At 55.9% G+C, this 25,438-nt stretch overlaps 9 protein-coding genes across 9 annotated transcripts; 1 reads left to right on the forward strand and 8 right to left on the reverse strand.

The window, feature by feature from the left end:
• Window positions 1-1,396: 1,396 nt before the first annotated feature.
• On the reverse strand, window positions 1,397-2,403 carry B0H18DRAFT_264696 (uncharacterized protein). Its single transcript, XM_048037331.1, has 3 exons — window positions 2,086-2,403; window positions 1,505-2,032; window positions 1,397-1,448 (listed from the first exon to the last, which is right to left on the reverse strand). The coding sequence occupies exons 1-2, from the start codon at window positions 2,117-2,119 to the stop codon at window positions 1,575-1,577; spliced, it is 492 nt and encodes a 163-aa protein (XP_047894611.1). The 5' UTR covers window positions 2,120-2,403; the 3' UTR covers window positions 1,397-1,448; window positions 1,505-1,574.
• A 1-nt stretch (window position 2,404) lies between these two features.
• B0H18DRAFT_1001610 (pyridoxal phosphate-dependent transferase) lies at window positions 2,405-5,368 on the forward strand. The gene is made up of 11 exons (XM_048028315.1): window positions 2,405-2,667; window positions 2,734-2,780; window positions 2,833-2,892; window positions 3,340-3,565; window positions 3,640-3,785; window positions 3,835-3,911; window positions 3,961-4,147; window positions 4,202-4,288; window positions 4,346-4,378; window positions 4,430-4,826; window positions 4,990-5,368. The coding sequence occupies exons 1-11, from the start codon at window positions 2,622-2,624 to the stop codon at window positions 5,103-5,105; spliced, it is 1,422 nt and encodes a 473-aa protein (XP_047894612.1). The 5' UTR covers window positions 2,405-2,621; the 3' UTR covers window positions 5,106-5,368.
• A 2,066-nt stretch (window positions 5,369-7,434) lies between these two features.
• Window positions 7,435-9,677, reverse strand: B0H18DRAFT_264787 (FAD/NAD-P-binding domain-containing protein). The gene is made up of 11 exons (XM_048037332.1): window positions 9,534-9,677; window positions 9,427-9,481; window positions 9,279-9,364; window positions 9,109-9,226; window positions 8,969-9,051; window positions 8,682-8,914; window positions 8,558-8,624; window positions 8,442-8,495; window positions 8,261-8,394; window positions 8,076-8,211; window positions 7,435-8,020 (listed from the first exon to the last, which is right to left on the reverse strand). Exons 1-11 carry the CDS (start codon window positions 9,543-9,545, stop codon window positions 7,550-7,552), a joined length of 1,449 nt encoding a protein of 482 aa, XP_047894613.1. The 5' UTR covers window positions 9,546-9,677; the 3' UTR covers window positions 7,435-7,549.
• A 652-nt stretch (window positions 9,678-10,329) lies between these two features.
• B0H18DRAFT_875034 (uncharacterized protein) lies at window positions 10,330-11,484 on the reverse strand (the record flags this gene model as incomplete). Its single annotated transcript, XM_048040389.1, has 2 exons — window positions 10,330-10,857; window positions 10,924-11,484. 2 exons carry the CDS (start codon window positions 11,482-11,484, stop codon window positions 10,330-10,332), a joined length of 1,089 nt encoding a protein of 362 aa, XP_047894614.1.
• Window positions 11,485-12,375: 891 nt separating this feature from the next.
• On the reverse strand, window positions 12,376-13,897 carry B0H18DRAFT_857228 (uncharacterized protein; the record flags this gene model as incomplete). The annotated part of the gene is made up of 2 exons (XM_048039670.1): window positions 12,376-12,827; window positions 12,895-13,897. Coding segments are annotated over 2 exons (1,455 nt in total), but the record flags the coding sequence as incomplete, so codon positions are not given.
• A 404-nt stretch (window positions 13,898-14,301) lies between these two features.
• Window positions 14,302-16,168, reverse strand: B0H18DRAFT_265021 (uncharacterized protein). Its single transcript, XM_048037333.1, has 3 exons — window positions 15,696-16,168; window positions 15,487-15,645; window positions 14,302-15,435 (listed from the first exon to the last, which is right to left on the reverse strand). Exons 1-3 carry the CDS (start codon window positions 15,975-15,977, stop codon window positions 14,602-14,604), a joined length of 1,275 nt encoding a protein of 424 aa, XP_047894616.1. The 5' UTR covers window positions 15,978-16,168; the 3' UTR covers window positions 14,302-14,601.
• Window positions 16,169-17,922: 1,754 nt separating this feature from the next.
• On the reverse strand, window positions 17,923-18,651 carry B0H18DRAFT_1001709 (uncharacterized protein). The gene has a single exon (XM_048028316.1). The coding sequence runs from the start codon at window positions 18,435-18,437 to the stop codon at window positions 18,264-18,266; it is 174 nt and encodes a 57-aa protein (XP_047894617.1). The 5' UTR covers window positions 18,438-18,651; the 3' UTR covers window positions 17,923-18,263.
• Window positions 18,652-19,121: 470 nt separating this feature from the next.
• Window positions 19,122-21,262, reverse strand: B0H18DRAFT_1001711 (acyl-CoA dehydrogenase/oxidase). Its single transcript, XM_048028317.1, has 11 exons — window positions 21,041-21,262; window positions 20,903-20,986; window positions 20,661-20,834; window positions 20,472-20,582; window positions 20,408-20,445; window positions 20,154-20,350; window positions 20,004-20,094; window positions 19,854-19,945; window positions 19,685-19,779; window positions 19,531-19,624; window positions 19,122-19,474 (listed from the first exon to the last, which is right to left on the reverse strand). Exons 1-11 carry the CDS (start codon window positions 21,188-21,190, stop codon window positions 19,350-19,352), a joined length of 1,251 nt encoding a protein of 416 aa, XP_047894618.1. The 5' UTR covers window positions 21,191-21,262; the 3' UTR covers window positions 19,122-19,349.
• Window positions 21,263-22,430: 1,168 nt separating this feature from the next.
• Window positions 22,431-23,527, reverse strand: B0H18DRAFT_1001713 (HotDog domain-containing protein). Its single transcript, XM_048028318.1, has 5 exons — window positions 23,074-23,527; window positions 22,941-22,998; window positions 22,783-22,884; window positions 22,657-22,726; window positions 22,431-22,599 (listed from the first exon to the last, which is right to left on the reverse strand). The coding sequence occupies exons 1-5, from the start codon at window positions 23,318-23,320 to the stop codon at window positions 22,516-22,518; spliced, it is 561 nt and encodes a 186-aa protein (XP_047894619.1). The 5' UTR covers window positions 23,321-23,527; the 3' UTR covers window positions 22,431-22,515.
• Between the last annotated feature and the right edge of the window lie 1,911 nt (window positions 23,528-25,438).

Consider the following 25,438-nt stretch of genomic DNA (forward strand, 5'->3'; position numbering starts at 1 on the left):
GGGTGCGAAGAGCGCAAAGAAAGAGGCTAAGGCGCCGCGAAAAGTGCGGAGTAGTGGTACTGTACGAAGGTCAAGGAGAACGAGCTGGTGCGGCCAACGCGGAGGGCACCGAAGAAGCAGGTATGTCTTGCTCCTCTCTGATGAGCTGCGACGTTGAACAGCTCGCACTAGTGGCATTGCCAAATTTGTAACGAGACGATACTTGACGAGCCCAAGACGCGGTCCCGACACACGGGCAGCGTTGGGCACCGCCGCGAGATGACAAGGAAGAACATACCGCTCCCAGAGATAGCGGAGCTCAAGTGTCCGGTATGCAACAAAGTGTGAGTCTTCATTGTCGACCTCCTTGCGCAAGACGTGGTGACTTATGTATCGTGCTAGCTTCTCTTCGAACCGCCACGATCGTTGAGGAGACACCGGATCACCGCACGTCACTGATCGACCTCTATACCATCATGTTCTCTGCTCTCGTCGCTATATACTGTGCTGTTGTATCTCGTTGTCATTGCTGACATCGCTTGCGTTCGCGCTGTGCCGTTGTCTGTCTTAGTTATTCATATTGTCTTCAGTCTCGTTGTTACCGGTCTCCTCAGCGCATCCCTGTAATCCCATTTCATTTTACTACTACCAGCATCCGCGACGAAGAACTTGAAGCGCGAGTGAATGAGTGTACCGAAGTTCAACCGGTATAGTTCGAATCGCACTCGCCACGCGCGTCGCGCTCGAAGGCCACATGTCATGTGACCGTGTTTAAACTAGCGAAACTCCTGCAGCACGCACGCCACTTGCCGGTCCTTTCGAACTCTCCTTCATGACCTGGCGACCCTCCTGTATACTGGCACATCACTAGCATCAGCTCCTCCTCGCGCGAACCGCCTACATCGCCAAACAAGTCGCGCATTGCTCCTCGCGCGTCCGCTCAGGGGTTCGAGGGCGTCGGCATGCGGGTGAGTTCCTGACTTCATCATCTCGTGTGCATACTCATGGACAACGGCAAAGCTTCGCGGAGAGAATGCTGCCGCTGCCTTGTGGCTCGTGTGCTGAGCATCGCAAGTTCCCAAAACAATTGCGACTGACGGACCTTCGCAGGCTTTCGTTAGAGGCAACCTCCTGGCTGACTGGTGCTTGACGTACGTATTGCTCAACATTTTGGGTGTACGGGCATCCTTCCAGAAGGGTACATTGCAAGTTGCGCCGGCCAGCCTCACGATGGACGCAGGACTAAATGACTCGCCTCCTATGTGCAGCGAGTCGCTCCGGGAAAGGTCAAGCTGAAGCCGTTTGAGGACGCCTGTATACGTACTCGGCTACGTTGGAATGGTGGCTTGGCTTCATTATGCGCCGGTGACAACAACTACAGGCTCATGACCTACACCCACAAACCACGCGCGGCCTCGTTCGGGGATATATATTATGGACTGCCTTGCCGGTATCCTTCGCGAAGGCGTCTGTGGTAGAAGTGAGTCCGGCTTGGCATCACGGTGAACTCGACAATGTTGCAGACGTTCTTCGTACCGCATATCTCCGGCAGAGTACTTTCCGCGGTAAGTTGATTATCAGCTCGCCTCGAACCATCATGACCAGGTCCTCAGGCGCAGGCAGAGACCCATGCTCGCCATCCTCGGCCTGCAGACGACCACGAAACTGAAACGCAACCATAGCCGCACACAAGTGATCGGAGACGATCGGGCGCGGGCGCAACGATCAGGGATCGATCGCAGGCGGACAGGGCGCGTCGCCCCCGATGCGCCCGGATGTCGCGGCGACGGCATGCTCGCGGATGTCGGTGAGTGAATACTTGTGGTGACGTTGTCTGTGCAACTCATCGGCACGCAGACGGGGCGGTCATTTGACGGCCATGTTCTCGCGACGCGGTGAGTTGACGGGTCTGCGCTGTTACGAGACTTGCTGAACTCGAAGGGAATCCTTGATAAGTAGCTTTGGACCTGGACCTGTCGCCCCCATCGCCGCATCATCAGAAGGCTTGCCTTCCATCGACTCCACGGCCCTCCACCAAAGAACTCCCAAGTACCTGTCGCGATTAATGAGGGGGGAGTCCAAGACACGTTGCTTACTTCCTCTCACCCGCATGACACGCAATCCGCTTCGTGCTGTCCATGCTGCAGCACCGAATCTCCGCGATTCGAAGGCATATTCGGCGCGACGAGTGCCGTGCCGGTCGTGCGCAGCACGTTCAACAGCATCTCCCGGATCAGCGCTGCTGAAGTTGCCCGAGGGAAGTCGACCACGACGCCAGCGCAACATTACATCTGCCTCGTTTGGGTGCATGGCGAAGCAGAGTCTAGGCCGGCGAGTTCCCAGCCGCACACACGACGGCGGCGAGGCTGGTCAGGCTGTGATGCGGGACGAGTGCCAGCGCGGTGCCGGGGACGGACAGCCAATGGGAGCGTGCGCGGGCGGGGGCAGTTGACGTTGGTGACGCGACCCACGTGACGGAGCTATATTAGGCCCGCGCGTCGAGGACGCGATGTGCGCCACCGATGCCACAGGCCGGCAGTGCACCAATCTGATCGTCGCAAGCATGCCGTCCCAGCCTCCCTCTTCCTCCTTCCCTTCTCCCTTCTCTTCCCCCGCTGCTATAAGACCGCTCGCTCGACGCCATGGCTGCCTCAATCCCCGTCCCCGGCCTCAACAAGCTCTCCCTCAGTCTCGATAAACCGTAGTCGTCCTCGCCATTGCGCGGGATGACATCTGACACCGCCTTCCAGGAAGACAAAATGAAGCATATGCACCACGAAAGCCAGTCCGAGGCTCACAGGGTATGCACCCTCTTGCGCACGCAAAGACATACCAGCTCATACTTTCGCGTAGATCTTCCGTGAGTCCGCTGGACACGGAGCCAGAGGTCTCCTCCCTCAAACCGTCAACCCGGTACGTTTCTTCATGTTTTGCTGAATCAAGGGGACATCTCTTCATATGGGCTGCTCGGTGACATCGACTGAGAGCGTCTGTTGGGCGCCGAACGCGCAGACGGCCTCGCGGGCACTAGCGCGGCGCCCACCAGGTACCGCAAGCCAGCTTAGCTGGGCGCGTGTTGCTCTCTTCGGGCGACTCACTAGTGCAGCATCTCACTAGACACCGTCGCCGCGCATGTTATGTGCTGGAACTCGAGGCCTACAGCGCATCCGTTGTGCGCGACTGCGGATGTGCTGTAGGAGGGTCATCCTCGGTGTTTTTGTTGCGCTGCGGAATTACATTGAGAAATCGCGTTACTCCAGCCCTCGCTCCCTACGAGCGCTGCACTGAGAACGTGATGAACTGCGTACCCTGCAACGAACATGGCGTCCTGTCAGACCCTTGCTGACGCGTGTCTAACAGGATGAAGAGACCGTGCCTGGTATCCTGCATCCGGGCAGCACGGGCGTCATCTACTGCTCCGACCGTGCGATGGCCAACGGGTTCAACTACGCCTCCTCGCACGAGTGGTCCAACCTCGGCCAGGGCGCGCCCGAGACGGGCGACATCCCCGGCGCGCCGCCGCGGCCGTCGAACGTCGAGCTCACCTTCGACTCACTCGAGTACGCGCCCACCACGGGTGTGAAGGGTGCGTGTCGTCCTCTTCGGGCTGAGACTGAGTCTGCTGGGTGCAAGTGACGTGATGCTGACGTGCGTTGACAGGGCTCCGCGAGGCGGTGGCGAACCTGTACAACCATACGTACCGCCAGGGGAAGGCCAGCCAGTACACGTACGAGAACGTGTGCATCGTCCCCGGTGGGCGCGCGGGCTTGTCGCGTGTCGCTGCGGTCATTGGTGATGTCTATACGGTGAGCGCGCTGCTTAGTACTGTCGTTGCTTGTCTGACGCGATCTGCAGTCGTACCAAGTCCCCGACTACACTGCGTATGACCAGGTCCTGGGTGCGTTCAGAAGGCTCGTGCCCGTCCCTACCACGTGAGCCACCATTGTGCGCCCTGTATCTAGCGTTCTTAGATTGTTGCAGCTTGGAAGAGGAAGAAAATTACCACTTGAACATCGATCAGACACGCAAGGATATCAGGAGTCAGGGCATCCAGGTCCTCATCGCCTCGAACCCGCGCAACCCGACCGGGCAGGTCATTCGTGATGGCGAGCTGAATGACCTCGTCGCTCTCGCGCGCGAGAGCAGCACGACGGTTATTCTGGACGAGGTGCGTGGGAGGTGTCTGGGTCAACGAGTTGTATTTGATGGGTGTGACCGGCAGTTCTACTCGTGGTACCTCTACCCGGAAAAAGAAGAGGACTTCGGCAAGTCCGTGTCCAGCGCTGAATTCATCGATGATGTGAACCAGGTAAGCGGACGTACCCGTGATCGTCTACAGTGTAGTCTAAACATGGCTCTCCCTTAGGACCCCATCGTCATCATCGACGGTCTGACGAAGGTAAGCTCGATCCGACGCAGTAAGGACGTCAGCTGATGCAAGCGTACGTAGAACTGGCGTCTCCCAGGCTGGCGCGTCTGCTGGGTCGTCGGGCCCAAGAACCTCGTCACCGCGCTCTCCCAGTCCGGCTCCTTCCTCGACGGCGGGGCGAACCACCCGCTCCAGCTCGCCGCGATCCCCCTGCTCGACCCGGAGCGCGTCAAGCAGGAGAAGCTCTCGCTCCAGAAGCACTTCAAGCACAAGCGCGACCACGTCCTCGCGCGGCTGAAGGCGATCGGGTTCAAGGTGCGCGTGCCGCCGCACGCGACGTTCTACGTGTGGCTCGACCTCGAGAGCCTGCCCGCGCCGATCAACAACGGGCTGACGTTCTTCGAGGAGCTCCTCAAGGAGAAGACGATCGTGATCCCGGGGATCTTCTTCGATATCAACCCATCCCACGGAGGAACCTGTTCAACTCGCCGTGCCACCACTTGTGCGGCTGTCGTTCGGGCCGCCGCTTGAGGACCTGGACAAGGGTGGGTGTCCCTCCGTCTCGCTCTCCCATATGCGTACCTTGCTCCGGTGTGCGGCGTGTTGAGATCGGTGTGCTGATCGGCTGTGCGTGTTGTCAGGTCTGGACGCGATGGCGCGCGTGCTGCAGAAGGCGCGGGGCGAGGGCAGGCGCCACTTTGGGCACGGGTACAAGAAGAGTATCGACTCGCCCACCGCTCTCGCGACGTTTGTCTGAACGGGCTGGTCTGTTCTTTCTTTTTTCTTCTAGGGCTCTTCCACGAACATCGTTCCTGGACGGCTGTGCTGCGTGTCGGAGTGGAGCTTGATTGAGCGTGGGAGGGCCCGGGCGTGTGTCGAGGGACGAAGGCGAAGTGCGAAGAAGGTGGATGGAGGACGAGAAGTGATGGAGATGCGTTGTACAGGTATGTGGGCGTATATGTATGTATTGATGTGCGGAGACGTGATCTTAAAACAATTGTACCCTGTTAACTCGGCTGGACATTCGTCGCGCTTGTCGTAGTCGCGACTCCGAGACAGACCCGCGGGTGTCCCCGATAGTGGAAAGGGGGTCAAGTCATCGCGTGGGTATGTGAAACGGGCCTGATAGTAAGATGTGGGGTAGATCCAGCAATGACTGCGTTCACATGGACATCCGATGTTGCACTCTCAGGCTCCCGTCTGTCACGACCCACGAGTCTGCCGTGACGAGCAACGCAGCGGGGCGATCGTTGGGCAGTGTTGCGTTCTGCGTTTAGTTCGCAGACCGGTCGGTACTACCTGGGCTTGTGATAAGTATATTGTAGCTCCCAAGCCAAGACGTTCGTCATGCAAGGAAGACGACAGCCTGATGAGCAATGCCAGTGACTGAGTGTGAGAGGAATGGCGTGCACTTGATGCGTTCGTAGTGATACTAGAGAACACTGCTGTGCACGGATTCCAGAACTATTGCACACCGGTACCGGCCGGAGTTCCGGTGAGTGCCTGAGGCTTGAGTGCCAGTGGGTGGGATACGTGACTGGGAAAGTATCCGGGTCTTAGCGTATACAAGACAATGAGCACATGTAGATCTGAGAACGGAGCACGAGTACTACTGTACCGTTCGACCTCTAGTTCACGGGGTGTGACCTGTGACCAATGAACTAACGAATCCCTAGTTCATAGGCCTGTGAACCGTGACATTACCATAACGGTAATTTGGCGCCCGTAGGGCGCCGGAAGCGCCGAGAAGGATAGAAAAGCGCTCCCGGAACGGCTTGTGACCTGTGACATTGAACTAAACCCTAGTTCAGAGGGGGTGCGACCTGTGACTGAACTTGAGGTCGAAATGGTACAGTAGTACTTACATGAGGAGCGCTACCGGTGATTATGGGTCCATATCAAGTCGGTAGGCTCGGAGATTGAGCGGGTGTACGGCAGTCGGCACATGCGATGATGCCAGGGCAAACGCCGAAGGGGCCAGATCCCGATCTGCGTGACGGTAGTAGCCCGATTTGGGCAAAACGTCGCTGCGTCGCTAGTCTCCGTTGCCTGCCTAAATAACGCTTCGCCTCCTCCTTCATATCGACCGCCTCTCATCATGGGTGGTGCTCTCGCCGAGTTAACGACCGACTCCAACGCTCTGATACGGGAGATCGCAGGCGGCCGCCGAGGCGTCTTCCGTCGACCTCAAATGGGTAAGTCGTACCAGAACTTTGCGTTTTATTGCCCTCGCTTTCGAGCGAAGAAGAATCTCTCACTGATCTCTCATGAGGTGTGAGACGGCCGCGGACGAGTGCCCCACATGGGCATGGGCCCGGCCATCGAGATGCACTCACATCAGGCCTCGCATCAGGCGCGCGGAATCACGACGGTCCGCGTGCTGCCTCCCGACCTACTTTTCCCTGCCTCGCTACGTGCATATTGCTACACGAGACGTTCTGCGACATCCTTTCTCAACGATGTGCCGGATAGGCGTAGGTATCCAATGCGATGGGCCTCCGGAATTTAGGTGGCCGCTGGGAATCCCGGGAAAGTCGGACACAAGCAGGCGCGATGCCGGCACTGGTGTGATGAGTTCCCGAGTTCTTCGCACCACGACTTTCGGGCTCGCGGGAAGGTCGTCCGCCCGTCGTCGTGCCAGCCCGGTGCTGTCGAGCCAGGATCGAGGATCTGGTCGATCGCTAATTTAGCGGAGGCGGTCGCCAGGTTGTGGACGCAAGCGAGTCCGTGCGTCGCTTCGCGGCAGGTCACCAGTATCATCCCAGTCTGCTCATGCCGTACAACATTCCACGCCACTCAGGGTTGTGCCCCTGCACATTGCCACTACAGACCCGGGTCAATCCCCGAAGCTTCGTGCGCTGTGATCGCATTGAGTTGCGCGTGGATCGCACGTCGTGCCTTCATCGACGCGATCCACGTATGCGGAGTGCCTGATTACTTCCGCGAAGTCAAACGGTGCCACAGGGCGTGAACATAGCAGAGTGTACTCCATTCCAGATCTAATTGCAGGGTATTAATAACAGCGATGCAGTTATGCGAGGAAGTGTTGCTGAATCCAAATCCAACTCCAGATGATAGCATTGTACTAACGATAGCGATGACGACGAAGACGATGGCAGCATAGATCCCATAGATGCATGTATCCCGTATATGCATGTGCAGTCAGAGGCGTTAGCGAGTCGTGGCAGCGCAGCCTCGCGCTCATGTCGTCGTCTCGTTCACAGACTGGATGCCCATGTTGGCCCAGCTGAATACGCCCATCTGGGACTGACGGTTCTGGCCATCGCTGTTTGCGCGCGCGCGCAGCAGGCCCCACTGGAACCACCAGTTGTCGGCCTCGTCCTCGCAGTCGTAGCCGAAGATCGTGCGGATGGTGACCCACTGTTCGCCCTCGCCGCCGCCCGTGTCGTCGCCCTCGAGGACGTTCTTCCCGGCGCGGTACTTCGCTCGCATCCCGTTGTCCCGCTTCTCCTGCTCGGGGCCGTGCTCCATGGTGATCAAACTGACCATGGACACTTCGCCCTCGAGTACATCTTGACAGCGCTGCCTCCGGAGATCGTGGAATGCGTAGAGGAACTCGGACGCTTGTTCGGGGATAGTCAGGTGGTGATACAGCTTTCCCAGGACTGCGGCATCTTCGATGGCCATCGCAGTGACCTGAATACTACCGGACTACATTGCATGATGATCAGCGCGTGCAGCATGATGCGTTCGCGCACATGCTTACCGCGATGGGGTGAGCTGCCTGCCCTATGACGAGTAGCCGCCCACTCTCGTGCACCCAGTCTTCGAGGTTTTCGTAGACGTTGATGGCCACACGGGTGACACGATCGGCACCATGCACGCAGTGATACAAACTCGAGCTACATCAGTCCATCGCCACACGCAGTTTCAGCCTACGAGAACGCTCACTTCGGGTCTATCTCGGTGGGCAGGAGGCTGATGAGCTCCGCCTTCGCCGTTGGTGGGTCGCTGTAGCTACCCTCCACCGGGAAGTCTCCTCTGAAGAAATGGTGGAAGGCGATTTCACGGCCTTGTTGCTGAACCTGTGTCAGTTGCACGACTGTGCACCAGAACAATATAACGCACTTACAATGGGGTATCCCGTGGAACCGCAACCGTTCCCCATGGCGCAATATACAGGATTCTATACGCGAAAGAGGTCTGGCTTCAGTCACACAAGCGGGACACAAGACTAACCCCTTGCACTTTTTCTAATAGCCGCTTCTCTTCCGGCGACATGTCTTTTGTTGCAGTTTCGGAGCCAAATTGTGCACTTCAGGCATCACCGGAGTCAGCACACACATAATACGCCGAATGAGGACGAACGCACTCAAACAAGGCCATCCCGGAAGGCTGGATGCGTTCTTCACGTCCAAGTACCATGCGTCGACACATGCCCCGCTCGCCATCAGCGCCGATGATGAGGTCTGCTCGCACGACCTCCCCGGACGCCAGCTTCACTGCGCCATCTTCAGGCTCGATATCGACCACTTGCGCGTTGTACCGAATCTCGGCGCCTTGCGACGCCGCTGCTTCGTGGAGCATCTGACATAGGTCGCCATGCTACATAGCAGCTAGTCAGCACCGTTGGATGAGGTCAGATCTCGCGAAACGCACCGTCATGAGCATGAACTCTCCCCGAGTCTCTCTAAGCAGTTCGTCGTCCCATTGTTGCACACCAAGGAGCTGCCCCGTATGGTCTGATTTCACAGCTTAGGATCAGATCAACCGGATAGCAGCTAAGGACGGCAGCTCACATTGCGAGAAGAGGAGAGGGTGCGACGTCAAGCCGACCTCCTTCATTATGTCCTTCAAGCCCCAGTGGAAGAGCACTTTGGACATGTTGGGCGGTATACGAACGCCGCCAGGACCCCGCTGTTGCGAACACGGTAAGTCTATCACATACGTCCTCTGGCGGACCACTCACGTTCGAGTTGCCATCGCCCTTCTCCAGAACCGTCACGCGATGCCCAACGCGCGTAAGAGCGAAAGCAGCTGCGAGGCCAGCGACGCCTGCACGCGCGTGTGTCAAGACATGAGACCGCGTTCATTCCAGGAATGCTCGCGGCGCGTACCTGCTCCGACCACGATGAAGTGAATCTTGAGCTCAGCTGTGCTCGAGGATGCGTCCTGCACGTCGCCACGTCATGCGCAGTTCAGAAGGTAGGAGAGAGGCACGTACCACTCCGTTCATAGCTGGCAGGGCTGATTTGATATCTGACAGGGACCAGGAGAGGGTGGGGACGACGGGACGCTGAAATGGCTATATACCGGATCATGTCCTGCGCGTTGAAAAGGGATTCCCGAAGGGACCCTGATTCGTCGCAGTGGCTGATGCGGCCGCAGACACCGGCAGAAGGCGCACCGCTGTTCATCAGAACCGCTCGATTTACTTCCGCCCCCCGTCCATGCATCACATAGGCGCCCGCCCCTGCAGTCGATACTTGCCATTCTCGGCCGTTTATCGGCCCTCCCCGGCCTCGGACAGATCCGTCCCACGGGCCTGCGCCCACCCGACGCCACACTGCCTTCTTCTGCCTGCTGCCACCGCCAGTCAACGTCCCTCCAGACTTCCGCTCTTCAAGGTGTATCGCACTACCCTCCCTCAAGTCATCGCGTGTGTGGCGAGACATTGCGGTGCGGTGTGGCCTCTGGCTGCATGTGATTCGATCGGCGTCAAATTTTCCGCAATGATATCGGCTAACCGCTTGGCTAGACCCAGAGCGTCCAAAATTATAATCCCGCGAAAGCAAGGGGCGGCAGGTATTTAATTTTCGTACACAATGCCAGGTTTTTCAGGAAATCCGCCATCCAGGCCCCACCACCCCCCCACCCCCGGTAATTTTTATTTGTAAAAGTCGCCGAAAGCTCGAGACCACCCCCCCTACCCCCATTTCGCAGAAAAAAGTGCATATATTCGTCAAAAAAGCTGCAACCGCAAACCTCTGAGCTCGCCGGCGGCCGCGGACACGACTACACTACTCTTTCCTCCCCTTCTTCTTTGGCCTCACGTCTGCCGGCTCTGCAATTCGTTTCTTCCCTTTCCCCTTCCCACTGGACTGCCCCGCCGTCTCCTTCCCCGCCGTCTCCTTCCCAGCCGTCTCCTTCGCCTCCGAGTCGCCTTTCTCTTTCGCGTCGGGCTTACCTTTTTCCAGTCCACAGTAGATGCGTTCATTGCGTGACACGGAGTCCGAGATGTCGTCTTTGGCAGAAATCGGAGCATCCGGGTGCTTTGCTGCTAAGTGTTCCTGCATATTGTATGACCAGAATACGATGTCGTCGTCAATATTATTGCCCCGCTGTGGCGGGCGGTTCGCTTCACAGATCTTGCATATCACAGGGCGATTTGTGCTTGGACCCGATTTGGTTGAGACCGCTGCCGAGGCGATGTTGAACTGACTGAAGAGGCGACAGTCTGACTCGGCTCGAAGAGCATTCCTCGTTTTTCGGAGACCTATTTTGCAGGTTCCTGTCCGGCCGCAGAAGCCGCATGGTGATTTGCCGACCTTCATGAATCACATAATGGCACATTGAGCAAGACTTCAATGGTAGAGATTTCGATGATTGCTCACCTGCATTTTGAGCTTCTTTGGGCTCGGATCCGGTAGTGAGAGCATCTTCGCGAGTATGTGCGTACCAATGTGGTCTCGCATCTTCTTCAGACTGACCTCTGCGTCGCAGCAGAAGCAATTGGCACATCCTTGTTGTGGCCCCATCTCTAGGGCCGCTGTCCCTTCTTCGCTCGTGAAGATATACTCACCGCCACCGGATGCGCGCAATGGGAAAGTTGGGGTAGGTGTCCGCACTGGTATCAAGTGTTGGTTCTCCTTGACACGAGCCCACATTAATTCCGTGAGCGAGGAAAGTGAGCCAGACTTGAATTTCCAAACGAAGCACGTCGGATCGGATAGTTGCGGTGCTAAGGTGGCCTTGACCGCCTGAGTGACCTGAGCAGATAGCTCAATAAGGGTCGACTTTCTTGACGCCGACGTGTTTGCAGCATCGCCGCCATCGATGGCATTGAAGGATTCAAACTCGCCCGTCCAGATCCAAGTACTCGCGTCCTCTTGAGTCAAGGTGAGCACTTGTCCTACAAAGTGAATGTTTGTCGTCGGGTTGCTGATCTCGCGCATCGCTACAGACTCCACCGATGTACCATTAGCCATCTTCAGGTCGCTGACACGGAGGATCGCCAGCGCAGCTGTATTCCGGATACGGATGAAGGTAGCGACAAACTCGCCCATGACAAAGCGATCACCAACGATGGAGTCGGAGTCATCTTCGGGAGGTGGTGGTGCGCGCGAGAATGTACGTATCTTCTTGACACCTTGCACTCGAGCCAGTCGGTCTGACGATTTGCGCCCATCAATGGTGGCGAGGAAGTAACGGACGGCCGCGGACTTGTGAACATCAACACCGTCGACATTGAGCCACTGCTTGTCGCATTTGCGAGCTGTGTCTAGGTCGCGGTCACCAACTTCCGGGAGCAAGTCATCAAGCTCGACGCGACAGGTATCCTCATTTGCATGCGGGAGGTCGTGTGGCTTGGGTCCTGACGGTTCGTCACTAGGGTGTTCCAGGTTTCCAGCATGGAGAGCTGGAGCATCCAAGTCAAAATCTTCGTTGAGTCCAACGTAGTCCTTCCCGAACGGCCGGAGGAGATCAATATCATCCGGCAATTGTCCTAGGTCAATTTTTGTTTGGTTCAACAACTTCATAACCTCCCGCAGACCAGTGTTCCATACGGTTTGCAGGCTAACTAGCTCCACCCGTACATCGCCCTTCCATGACTTCGGGTTTGTGTGGTCCACACCCTCGGCACCTTCAAGACGTAGGCGGCGATGTCCTCGGTTCCAGGACGGATGCTGTGCGAAGATCTGGCAGATGTCAGCCGCAGTTGCAGCACGCTGTGACAGCTGGAGAATATCGACATTGTGTGAGCTGTACATGTCCCGGTATGTCCCAAAGTTCCCCTCGAGACGATCGGTGCCATCTTGAGTTATGTAGTAGCGATCTCCAGGACAAAGGAGCTTCATCCTGGCCGTCGTCCAGAATATATTCTTGATGAAAGTCTGGACATCATAGTACCACTGCCCGGGGCAGAACGCAGTCCGGTTACGCCGATAGAGCAGGCAGAGTAAGTGCGCAGCTGCTGAGAGCTTCGTCAATTGTTCTGACAATGACAAGGTTGGTGTTATGAATGGTTCGACAAGGTAGCCCGCAAACATCCCAAGCAAAACGAGCGGACGATTCTCAGCTTCTCTGGCAAAGTTGTCTGCTTTCGCAAGGCTCTTGAGCGATTGGAGCAACGCAACAGCGACCGGAACATTTTGGTGATCTTTGTGATCGAAGAGCGAGGTAAGCTTCGAGTCCTTGTATCCCAGGACAGCCGTGAATTTCTGCCTGAGTAGTGTTGGCGTTACATGGTAGTCTGCAACGAGGACACCTGCAGCGCCACGGAGAAGGGTCGCAAAGTCTAGCATGGTGACGTGGTGACGGTCAGTTCAGCTATCACCGAGTGATACGAGATGGGAAGCACTCACTCTTAAACTTATGTTTATAGTCTATTGTCATCGTGCGCCCTTTACTTCCGCATTGCAGGTTCATACGGTGAAGGGGCGAGAGGAGCCGGTACAGTGCGCTCATAGTGTTTGCAGACAGTCTCTCGGCCATCAAGACACGATGAAGAGCCCTGCGGCGTGTGGCGTCACCATCAGAACCTACACACCAGAGTTCACCGTAGCGCTCCTCGTACGTCTGCTTCGAGTCCGGCGCGGGCTTCCCGTTTTCCCAAGCATCAATGGCAAGTTTAATCCATTCGGCTTGCTTGACGTCGCGCTCAGTTTTGTTCGTCCCAGATATCATGATGGGGAACACAGTGTAGTCATCGTGTCCAAATGCGGCAAGGCCCATCATAGTCGCTTCCTTTGCAACAGCCATAGACCCGTCTTCGAGCGCATCGGCTGCAGCTTCTAGGTTCTCCAAGGTGAGAACACTGAGATCGACTTCATGTGATGTCTCACGAGCCATTCCGAGGACTGCATCACGCCGACTGTCATAACGTGGTCGCTCTTCGAGGGCAAGCTCGTCGACCATTATCTGGAACCCACGTCGCCGTTGACGAGACCCATTGGAACTGCTTTCCCACAAGACACCTGCACTGTCGAGAGCCCCGAGATTGTGCAAGAACTCGGCAAGGATGGGGAAGCCGAGGCATGCCTCAATGAGCAGCACTAGTGAGTGTGCACGTGTCGTTGAGATTCCTGGGAGCTGAAGGGCATCGGCCACTGCAAACTGCAGCTTGGGTCCACCGAGAGCGCCAGTCAGACGCATGAGGTCATAGTGCTTCCGTGTGAAGCTCTTGACGTTGTACAGTCCCAGTGTCGCACGGATCATGCGGTTGCATATCTCTGAGATGCTGCGATGGTTCTTGATGGCGACACGGACAAGGCGGTCTGTGCCCTCGACGTCCCCGCTGGCAATCAGTGCCTTAAAACGTTCATAGTCGGACAAGCGGACCGTTGTTCTCTCGTACTGACGTACGAGATTCAGATTCTAACAAAGACAAGAGAGGTCAGACAACATCGAAGTGAAGCTAAGTACTATCATCAAGTCACATACCTGCAGCTTCATCTCGTTTTGTTGCTCGTTCTTCCGGTCCATTGCATCTGCCAGCTGATCGAAGTTGTAATACCGCCAGTTCAGTTTCGTCGGAATGGCCTCCTTGGCGCGCTCGCGCATATTCGCAACAACTGAACTTTCGTTCAAGCTTGCGCACTCCGTGCATGGCTGTCCGGAAGCTTTTGGGACGCGGTGGCAAGATCGACTGCGGATGTAGACCGTTCCGTTCTGGTGGTCCCAGTATTCCAGCATGTATGGCAGGTGATTGAAGGCATGTAAGTGAAAGGGATACATCCTCTCGATAGGCGACGGCCACTGAAGACGGCTCCCAGGACAGATAGTACGTTCTCTGTACATCGCCGCAATCTCGCACTCCGAGTCATCAGGCCTGGCCTGAGCAGCATGACTCGATTCGCCGGATGTCGCAGTGGCCCTCAAGCTCGGTTGTGGTGTATGCTGAACGGATGTGGACCCGGACCCGGTAGGAACGTCTTGCTTTGTTTTGGTCGGACGTTGAAACATGTCTAACAGACTGCGTTGAGCGTGTTGCTTCTCCTGCTTCGCGGCAGTAGCACGACACGAAGCGCTGTTCAGATGCGCGTTGTAGGCGTGAAGTGTGGTGCCATGTCCTAGATTGACCGCAGTCTTGCAGAGGGTACACCGCTTGTAGCGGGTCCACGTACTGTTCGACTTTCCAGGTACTGGATGTTCCCAGTACACACCATCAGGACCGGTTTCTTCTTCTCCTGGTAGCTGTGGTACGTCGGAAGCTGGTGTGCTCGCATTTGAACTTTCCAGGCTTGGTATTGAGTTGGGATCAGCAGGTGCCGACGACTCAGCAACCACATATCCCTTGTCCGTTTTGAACAGTGTGTCTGCATCTTCAAGCTCTCGAGGAGACAGAGAACGTGTGACCATGGGTTCGGCAACTTCAGAAGTCTCTGGGGTAGTAAGCATACTCTCGCCATCACTGGCAGCTCCAGCAACCCGAAGCGACGCGGAACGGTCGGAGTCATTTCCGAAAGGAGAGTCTCGCCTGGTAGCGGACAAATCCGCCACGATGGTACTACCTGCTTCGAGTTCCTCCCACTCAGACCCACAAAGGACGGCTGCTGAAGTTCGGCCGCGTTGACGGTGAGTGTTCTGATGCTCGAGAATGCTATCAGCAACATTGTGAGTGAAGCACTCAGTCTCATAGGTGCGACAACATACGGCAATTGCATGAGGCTCTCAAGAGCTCTCTGCTTCGAGATAAGTAAGATCTCTTGCCCTTGTTGGTATGAAGAGTCCTGATGAACGAAGTCGTGCAGAGCTAATAGGACGAAGACTCCGCAAGACCATCCGTCCGATTGCTGGCGCCGCATCGGCGGGGAAATGACACGAAAGCTCCAAGTGTCGTCGACTGACAGGAACGTCGCACGGTTGATGTATTGAAGTATTCTATTCACGACCGTGAACAGTAGCTGCAGGTACGGTGTCAGTCACTTTCAGTGCACAAGCGAGGCCCTACTCACTGGTTTAGCCCATGAGACTGAATCTGAGTCTGGCATACTGTCGTAGATGACAGCAGACTGTTGACCGAAGTCTACAGAACCGAGCACCCAGTGTGAGGGCACTCCACTGCACATTGGGACAGCCCATCGCCCTCTTGCACGTATGGTTTCCTTGCCGCCCTGTATGCCTTTCAATTATTGATGTTTGTGTGATGACACTGAAAACGTACTGCAGCTTGCATATGGCCCTCGAACGTACCCGCCGAAGGTCCTTCGCGCTGCGTTCCGCCGACGATTGCAGGTATCCATGAAGAGAATACACAGAAGTCGGGGTTTTCAGAGGTTGTATAGTCCTGCAGGAAGGCGCCGTATACATTGATCGTCGTTCCCGGGACTTTCTGCTGCGTGGTTGGTAATAGAGGCCTGAGGTCTTGCGAGGTAAATTGAATAGCTCGAATGACACGGATATGTGAGTCCAATGAGGCGGTCTCGAGTGAATCCAAGTTCGCCATAGTAGTAGCTCGACAGTTGATGCAGAGTACAGAGACGTCGTGGCCCGCACCGTGGCCACGACGTCTCAACGCCGTGCTGCGGTTTGTGGCTCACTACCTATTGTAGACTAGTGCTGTGGGGCCGGTGTGGCTTGGTTTCAGCCATAGTAGGCGCGGTCGCACTGTGGCCAGCCTCACTCTGAACGGTCGGATGCAATTGAATGCGGTCGAGTTTAGCGAGTGAAATATATTCATTGAGTCGCGAGACGTGTGCGTACCCGCACTCTATGGATAGGAGCAACGTAGCGGGCTCGAACACGGACTCGATTGCCGCTAGCGGTGTAGTGCGATGCGATCTGAACCCTCGGCAGACCTCGGTCCGACTCGGCACCTGACCTCACCTGCCTCATAGGGGAGGGTTGCCGCTTTTTTCACCGCTTTTGTAGGAAATTTCGATACCGCCCCTCCGGGGACCGACCACCCACCCTCCCCCCTAGGCATTGTGTACCCGATCTGCCGATCTGCCGCCCCTTGCGCGAAAGTGCACTTTTCATTAAGTGCCACTCTGTCCGGCCTTTAATCCACGTGTGGTTCGGAGGATGCCAGGAGGATGCACGGGCCTCCTCATGCTGACGGTAACCCGTCTAGCGTAGCCGCCAACTGACAGTCGAACGCCTTGCAGCAGGGACAATAGATGGTTGCCGTAACAGGTATAGCGTAGCATGTCAGCATCCGGCGTTTTCCTCTGTCCGTATGCAACCCCCTTGGAAGATCCCCGTCATGTACTTCGCGAAGTGGTAAACACACACTGTTCTTCAATCAAGCTTAGCCTTCACCGTATGTCGCCTCCAGCCTGAGGCTTCGTATCGGGTAAGTGCGCACTGTGAATGTTGCTCCGACGGGCGGCCGCCACGGATTCCTGTCAACAGGCCGAACAGCGAGGATCGGAAGACAGAGCTGTCATAGAGCGTGCGATACCATTACATACGGACGAGCAAGTTTTTTGCAACACATGTGAACGGCCACAAGGGGAATATCTGCGCACATGTCAGAGCCCACGCAACACGCGTCACAATAGATATGTCTTCATTCCGCGCGACCGGATGAAGTCAGGATTTGAGCGCGTGTTCTTCTCCCACTGCTCCATACGGATAAAATGCCGGTTATACATTCGCTCATGTGCCACGGGATAGCGCGCGGCCTGTATGTCGGCGGTTGTCACAACACTGCTTAGTGCGCGGACGTCCTACCTGACCGAGACGAATCTCTGCGGCCTTCGCGGTCTCCTCCAGACGGACCACGGAGCGATGGGTACGAAGTCAGGATGCGCACGCTAAGATCCACGCTAGTGCGATTTGATCGCTGGTTGCTCCGCACTTCGCCGCGACGGCGCCACACACGGCGACCAACTCGAAGTTCTTGCTGGAGTTCCGGTCTGAGAAACCGAGGCATAACTTGCTGGAGCATCGGGTCGAAGTCGGCCCTTGAATGTTGAACGATGAGTCTATCCGCAGGTGAGGATGCGTTATTATATAGCGACTTTTTGAGCTCACCTGCCGGTGATCATCCCTGATCAAAAGATATCGCTGTCAGTAGGTGTCCCAGGCTTTCTGGGCAGCATTGATTCACCCAGGCCAAGAGGTGAATAGGCGCCCATCCTACGCCCGAGTTCGCGAGCAGCGTCAACGGACCTAGACTGCACGGTCTCCGAAAGGGCTGAACCCCGAACGGATTGTACCGTTCTCTCGCATGAACGCAACGTCGCCAACCCACTGGACTGGTCGAGAATCATCGGGAAAAAACGTCGTGAGAAAACAAGTGATGCATGTAGCTTCGTTATGGGTGTCTGGGTCGACGCGGTGCCGGTAGTACAGGTCGATCCAGCCCGTCTGCGAGGAGAACCTTCAACAAGAGACCTCCTGCCAGTGAAGCGGCCTCTGGCTGTGGACCTGGACCCGCTCAGACTAAGCGCGTCGCGGTTGCGAGGAACGCCTTTGAGCGCCTCCCGATCGCCGCGAACCACTCACCAAGCGTTGATTCACCTGCAGAAGCACATGAAGCGCCGCAGCCAAGTGCCGTAAGTCTACAGTCTCTTGGGAGGTGCGCGGTGATCGCGGTACGTGTTGCTCCCAAATATGGGCCACGGCATCCCAGTCCGTAGCGCCGCGGTCCGTCGCGCAGGTCAGCAGTTCGAAGGCTTGCGCTGCCAGCCCTGTCGGTGCTCTTGCCGTAGAACGCGGCTACACCTGTGAACAAGCGTCGGTTGGTACGGCTAACCAGAACGTGGAGTGGAACTTACCCATAGCGTCAAACCTGATCGTGCGCTGACCTCGGGTCCGTTAACGCCGAGGCGTCGTGTTGGCTACGTCGATGGAGGTCGGTCGGTAGTTTGTAAGTTGGCGTGGCCTCGGGTGGCGTTCGCTGACTGATGCTTGCAGGTAGAGGAGACGTTTTCCTCGTAAGGTCGAGTGTGAGTGGCATAGAATTTGTGTAGGCAATTGGGTATACTGGCTGCACTCATCAATTAGTAAACAGAGACGTATTCCGTGCACTCTGTCTGTCTTGGACAGCACAATACAACATACCCACGATACGATGATAGCGCAGATATCAGCCCCCGCAAAATTGAGCCAATTCGTCCTAATCTGTCCAACTCGCCATAAACTGTGTCCAACTCGCCATAAATTGTGACCCAATGCATACACTTCGGTAATAGGATCTGACCTTTCCTTGTCAGGCTGAGTCAGTCTCGACTGACTCGGCTGATGACGTCTGTCGACTGCAGCCGACAATCTGCTGCACGACGCGGTTGTGGTCTATTAATAGGTCCTCGATAGGGGTCAACGGAAGGTATGCAGTGTATCAAGACGAGCACATACATACTAAATCAGGACGGACGCAGTGGATACACCGATCTGCCGAAGGGGGATTTCAAACACGGTTAATCTCGACTAAGCTTGCTCCATCGTCTTGCCTCGTCACATCCGCATTGCATATGCGCAAACCATTGAGCCACAATAGCTAGTGTTAAGCATAGAAAATCATTTGGTATTTGACGAGTCCAACATTTGCAGGTTGATGACGCCGCTTCGCGAGGGGCCCGGCGTACGACCCGGTGGTCCGTTTGAGAACAACCTCGGATGTCGCCAACATTCATACAACACGTTCTTGTTGGCAAGACGCACTAGCAGTTCTTATCTGTGGCGTAGTCTGGATGATGTTCCGTGGTATGATACATAGGCTACAGCAATGTTCAAGATAATAGTACATGATGATGAGAGCACTCAGCGGCCGTTTGATTCTGTCCAGCTCTGTCACTTCGTCCTTCCTTCCCGATAGATGAGTATGCAGATGATGGTTCGAAAAATGCGGGGTAGATGTGACGCCGATGGCCTATGCCGAACGGCGCTTGAACTCGTCGTTGAACTCGCGTCCGATGAGCATCCTTCTGATCTCCTGCGTGCCCGCTCCTACAGTGTACAGACGGGCATCCAGGAGGAAACGCCCGGTAGGGTACTCTTCAATGGCGGGTTAACAAACGGACGGTGGCCGTGAGGAGACGGCGGGCACGTACCGTTGATGTAGCCGTTACCCCCAAGCATCTGCATCGCCTCCATGGTCACCTCGACCGCACGGTCCGAGGAGTACAGGATAGCTCCAGCACAGTCCTGTTGGATGCCGAGACGTGAGTGGTGGCTTCGTCAATGTGGAACGGAGAAAATGCCCACCCGTCTGCTGACCTTCCCTTGGTCACAGGCCTTCGCGACCGCGTAAACGTACGACCGCGAAGCGTTTAACTTCGTATACATGTCCGCTATCTTACCTGCGAGCGACACGCCAGCGCGCAGACGTAAGACACCACGACGCGCACGGAGAGGGTGCACACAAAGGACTGACCCTGCATCAGCTGGAACGTTCCGACGGGTTGCCCGAACTGTTTGCGGTCATGCACGTATTCGACGGCATAGTCAAATGCGGCCTGCATCAGCCTACCGAGCGCCCGGGTGATTAGCCGAGAAGATCTGAAGTTCGATTTTATTGACGCACCCCAGAGGCCCGCCACATAGGACGAGGCGCTCAAGATCGAGTCCGGACATGAGCACCTCAACGCCTCTGTTCAAGGACCCCAAAACATTTTCTATTACAGGTATCCAAGCCGTCAGATGACGCTTGGGAGGCAAGGATCATTTCACGGACCGTCTGGAACATAGCAATCTTCGAAGACGAGCTCGCAAGTGTCACTTCCACGCATGCCTATCTTGTCCAGCTTTTGGTGTGTGGAGAATCCGGTGAACCCGCGCTCAATAATGAAGGCAGTGATGCCCCGCGAGCCCTTCTCCGGTGCTGACTTTGCGTATACGACCAGTGTCGACGCGGTCGGGCCGTTTGTAATCCTGAGCCATGCTGAGTCAGTGCTGACTCCCAAGACGCGCGCAGAAATTTGAGCCAACCAGAATTTATTGCCGTTCAGTTTCCACCCGCCTTCTACCTTGGTCCCCGTAACTGCATGCTTACCACGTCGCTGCCGCTTCCGGGCTCGCTCATGGCGAGACTTCCGACCTTCGTCCCAGCAATGAGGTCGGGTAGGTACTTGGCCTTCTGGGCGTCTGTGCCCCATCGGTGTATCTGATACAGTGTTGAGCATAGTGAGAATACTGCGGTGGCAATGCACACATGCATTGGCTCAAGAATAAATCCGCATACCTGGTTGACGCAAAGATTGGAGTGTGCACCATATGACAAGGCTACCGAACCGGAGGCACGAGACAGCTCTTCCATTGCCAGTGTGTGGTTAAAGTAACCAAGTGACAGGCCACCGTAATCGGGCGATACGGTGATGCCGAGAAGCCCCATGGATCCCAGCTTCTCCCATAGATCCTAAAGCGAACGACGGCGGCGTATGAATAGTTCAGTCGTGCGTGACAGTCATTGAGGCTTGGACTCACAGCGGGGAAGGTGTTAGTCCTGTCTATTTCAGCCGCGCGGGGAGCAACCTCCCTCTGCGCAAACTGCGTGACAGCATCTCTAAACTGTACCATGTCAGTGTCCTGATACGGTCCGGCCACATGCGACATGTGCATTACCTCGGCCTGTTCCTCCGTCAGTCCTGCCACATCTGCATTGTAGAATGAAGCGCTGCGACGTTGGCTGATCGCCGCGCGAGCACGGAGGCCTTTCTGCCGGACGGCCTGTCGTGGAAGAGACGAGAGAGACGAGAGCAGCAGCCGGTTCATTCTGAGGATGTGGGGACAATCAACTGTCACAGGGGTAATGCGTTTACGAGTGCGGGGTAACCACTGTCGACGCAGGCGGTTACCCATATCAGGCAACCCCGACGTTCCTGTGCGGCCGCAAAATCACGTGTTTCCATGATTCGCCGCCTGCTCCGAGTTTGCCCCGAGTCCAATAGGCGGCGCTTCTTACAACCTTCAAGTTGTACTCGTCCACCTGAAATCCACGACGACGCTTGTGAGTATAGCAGCTGCTGGATTTAGCAACGGAAAGTAGTTCAAGTATGTGTCAGCAGCCCAGCATGTCCATGTTTGCCGATCAGGACCAGGCAACGATCTTCTCCCGCGGCCCGTGTTGTCATTCGAGTCTGGTTCGCTAGAACGTCAACGTCTATCTGCACGCCCTAGCGAGTTGCATGTTTACCCATCGCTTCCATATTTATCCTCCGAGGACAGTTGGCCAAAATGAGTCGTTGAAGAGCGGTGAATATATGAATCTCGACGCTGCCACTCGCAACGCCAAGGGTCCGAGGACCACTGGACGCAAACCCATTACAAACCGCGATAAAATATTCGATCATGATCATACAGGGTAGAACAAGAGGCTCCTTGGCAATACAGAGCACTAGACGAGTCGCTTAGCACCAAATTCTGCCGCGTGAGGTTCAATTAATTCACGAGGCAGTTACCTTCCTCTCTCGACCGGCGCTCGTACTGAGACTGTGTCTCAACTGCGGGCCGATTCGGAGAACGGACCCATCACCTACGCGACGCAGTCCCGTAAGAGTAAGATGGCGGACGCGTTTACTACGAGTGTAAGCACTTGCTCACCCACAAATGATAAGACACTGAAGTTGTGCACTGTCGGTCTCTTCAATGCCACGCTGCAAAGTTCAGATGGAGTGGGCTTCCGACACTAATTACTTGCTAATTGCCTAGGACTCTCGCCTGCATCGCATTATGTATCTGAGCCCTACTCACGCTTCATAAGATTGAATCGGTCTGCCCTGAAGTATGTGCGCATTGGGCAAGGAACCCGCGGACCTACCTACGCGCACTCCCCACACATGTTAGACGCGTCGCACGCCGCACGGCGCGTCGGTGGCGCGGCGTAACACATCGCGGTCACGAGACATGTCGGGCGCTACGTACAGACGTCCAGTCACATTCGACCGTCAGCACCATCCCACAACACCTGCGCTCGTAGAACTGCCTTGCTGGTCGGCAGGCAATCATGGTACACTGGTACACTGTGAGTCATTGATGATATAAATACAGCCTCTGGATAGACGAAGAATGCAAATATAACCGTACAAGAGCTACAGGATCTAAAGCTTGACATCGGACCTGCTTGGGGCCATCTTCACCTGACTTCCAGTTGCGACGAGACGCCGCGCTGTGGTATTCCATATCTTGTACGTACGGAGATAAGAGTCAGCAACTACTGGGAAAGGCAGCTGACTTCGCACCTCAGCGCGCACAGATACCGCACGTTTACCGGAGGACACGGTGATGCATACAACGTTCAACTTGTCCCCTCTGTTGCCCAGATTACAGGCCTTCAAAGCGTGAAGTGAGCAGCAATAAGGACGTACAATTTCGCTCCCGCGTGAAACGTCGTGTTGAGGGATTGTGAGACGAGGTCGAAGGCACCTCCAGCGACCAGAGCTTGAACTACCAGCGTGGCCGATGTGCAGCTATATGCGGAGCGGTAAATAGACAGTCCAATTGCGGGTCCAGACGACGGGCTCACGCGTCGACGAGAAACGCTGCGCAACCTCCATGCATCATATTATGTGCATTGCACATCTCTGCCGATTAAAGAGTATGAAATGTCCACCTGTCAGCCTCACGGTCACAATCTGTGCTGTCCAGGGTTCACTCACCTTGCAATACGGTCCCCTCAAACACGACTCGCGCATGCGTCCTCCCGTCCTCCGGCCTCTCGAATGTATTGCACACAATCATTCGCATCTGCATCATGACCGAGTCCCCGAACTGGCCGCCGCGGTTGAACGCGGCTCCTGCGCGGGCAACGATCTCCCTGTGCTCGGGGGACAGATTGCAGTTGGCGGCCTTGAGGATCTCCCTCGCGCGTGCGAGCCTTACGTTTGGAGGGCGAGGCGAAGACATGGTCGGTGAACTGGCGACTGTTGGCTCTACACCTCAGGTGAGGTGGGGTACATGTATCGCCTGCGTGTATCGAGGGAAGCACAGCCGATGAGGGAGAGAAGCAGGCAGCTGGCCATGATGCATTGATGCATGATTGAAGGTAAGCCTTGAGCGGCCGCAGCGGTGGCGCGTCACGATCACGCGCGTCGCGCTAGAGGGAACATATCCGGCGGCTGTCTCCGGAGGGTAGGATGTGGAAGACAACTCATGCTGGGAACAACTGAGTACTTCTCTCCTACTAGGCAGACCCTAAGGAAGACCTCTTTGATGGAGGGGAGGGCGGTCTGCTAGGTGAGAACAGCATGCTCTTGAATTCGCGGCTCGATTGCTTAACTCCTCTGGTTCGACTTGTTGAAGTACTTATCAATTCAAGTGCTGGCTGGCATACCTTAGTCGAACCTCGTCTTGATGTCGTCTCTACAACATCTGCTGGCAGGAGCTCGTGTTGCCTCCGATGATGGACAGCAGCCAACACGTACTGGCAATCTTCCGCCGCACGTATGTGGCGGCCTGGCAGCTGGGCCACACTGACATCCAAAGCCGATCGGAGTGTTCAAACGCTTATGTTGGTGCGCACAACAGGTAAGTATGTGTCCCTTATCTCATGGGCGGTATGCGTGGGCGATGGAACTGAAGGTTATCTGTTAAGCGCTTGACGGCCGCTGGGCTGTGCGACCAGTCAAACATGTCGAGTCAAAAACGGTGTGGTATAGGGGCCTCTGACTTTGTCCACATATCTCGGTCTCCTACAATGTTCTTTGGCATCAATTCAGTTCGCGAAAGGCAAGCTTCCGTAGTCCAACATCGTTACCCGCAACGAAGGCACCTCCGACGTATTCGATGTCAAGCCCTGGATCGGAGTCACCAACTGCAGCACTGCGCCTAGTTCGTTTCGCATCTGCTCAAGACTTCGTCGACGCCGTAACGCCCTTTGACGATGACTTCATGAATTTTGGCCTAGGGATGGTCATAGCCAGCCTGTCGCCGTGGACAAGCCCTGGACGTACTGTGACAGGAGCCTCCGAGTCGCATACTCAGGCTGCATCGGGCGCCGACACCGCGGAAGGCACCTTCCTCGCCGTGTTCGAGGGAGAGCAATTGATGTACGTGGATATCTACTGCTCGGGAGGAACACTCCGCGGACGGTCGCCATACGCAACGTGTTCATCGCGCCGGAGCACCGCAAGCGTGGGCTCGTACCTGAGCCTGCAGCGGCGAGGATTTACGCGCGCTGTGGGTTCGTAATCGACCCGGATGCGAGGGACTCGGTTACAGGGAGGAGCCTTTGTTATGTACAGGAGCTGAGAGATGTTACGATGGCATCTTCCTGACACTTAGTACCTCTGAGTCTATTGCCCTTGTCCATTGTGATTCTTGAACACGTACCAGCGGCACCGATGAGTACGAGCATGTAAGTGCCGGATCTACACTGCTTGCTGCCAACTGATTGCTGCTTAGATAGACTTAATGAAGCTGTTCTCTACGATCATACTTGCTAGGGCGGTCTTCCGAGGTTGAATTGATGGAGGTTGGTAGACACGTGTTCCCGCTTATGGGCGCCTATGTTACAGTACCGAAGCAACTTGGTGTCGACCGACGACCTATTCTCTTGCATTTTGAAGGTGACCCTTCGTTTTCCGTCCTTGCATCCGCGTCTTCTGTCGTGAAGAAAGCAGCTATAGCCAAATTCTTCTGCGACGACTCCAGTTATGGTCCATATTCCCGAGTGAGATAGGAGATCCCGCTCACGGTACTGGTAGCTGTACGGCATTTCGACAATGTGCGGCAACGACGGGTCGATTGGTGTGTCGGATGCATATGGTATGTGGTTTCTCCATGCCGCTTCACGCTGTCTGAGCCTGCTTCCCAGTAGAGAGTAGACAACTGCACAATCTCGGTCATGCGCACGACACGGTATGTATCGCTTCTATCTCTGCGGGCATGTCACAGCATGTGGTATCAACGGGCGTCGCGGCCACCTTCGATGCGGTGGTCATAATGGGTCCATGTGGCCGGGCGCGACGTCATTGTAACGAGGCGAGTCGGCGGGTTTCATATCCATATGCTCTGTTTGCACGA

This window comes from Fomitopsis serialis, assembly GCF_022376445.1.
Source record: "Fomitopsis serialis strain Sig1Antser10 chromosome Unknown B0H18scaffold_25, whole genome shotgun sequence".
In the NCBI taxonomy this organism is placed as follows: Eukaryota; Fungi; Basidiomycota; class Agaricomycetes; order Polyporales; family Fomitopsidaceae; genus Fomitopsis; species Fomitopsis serialis.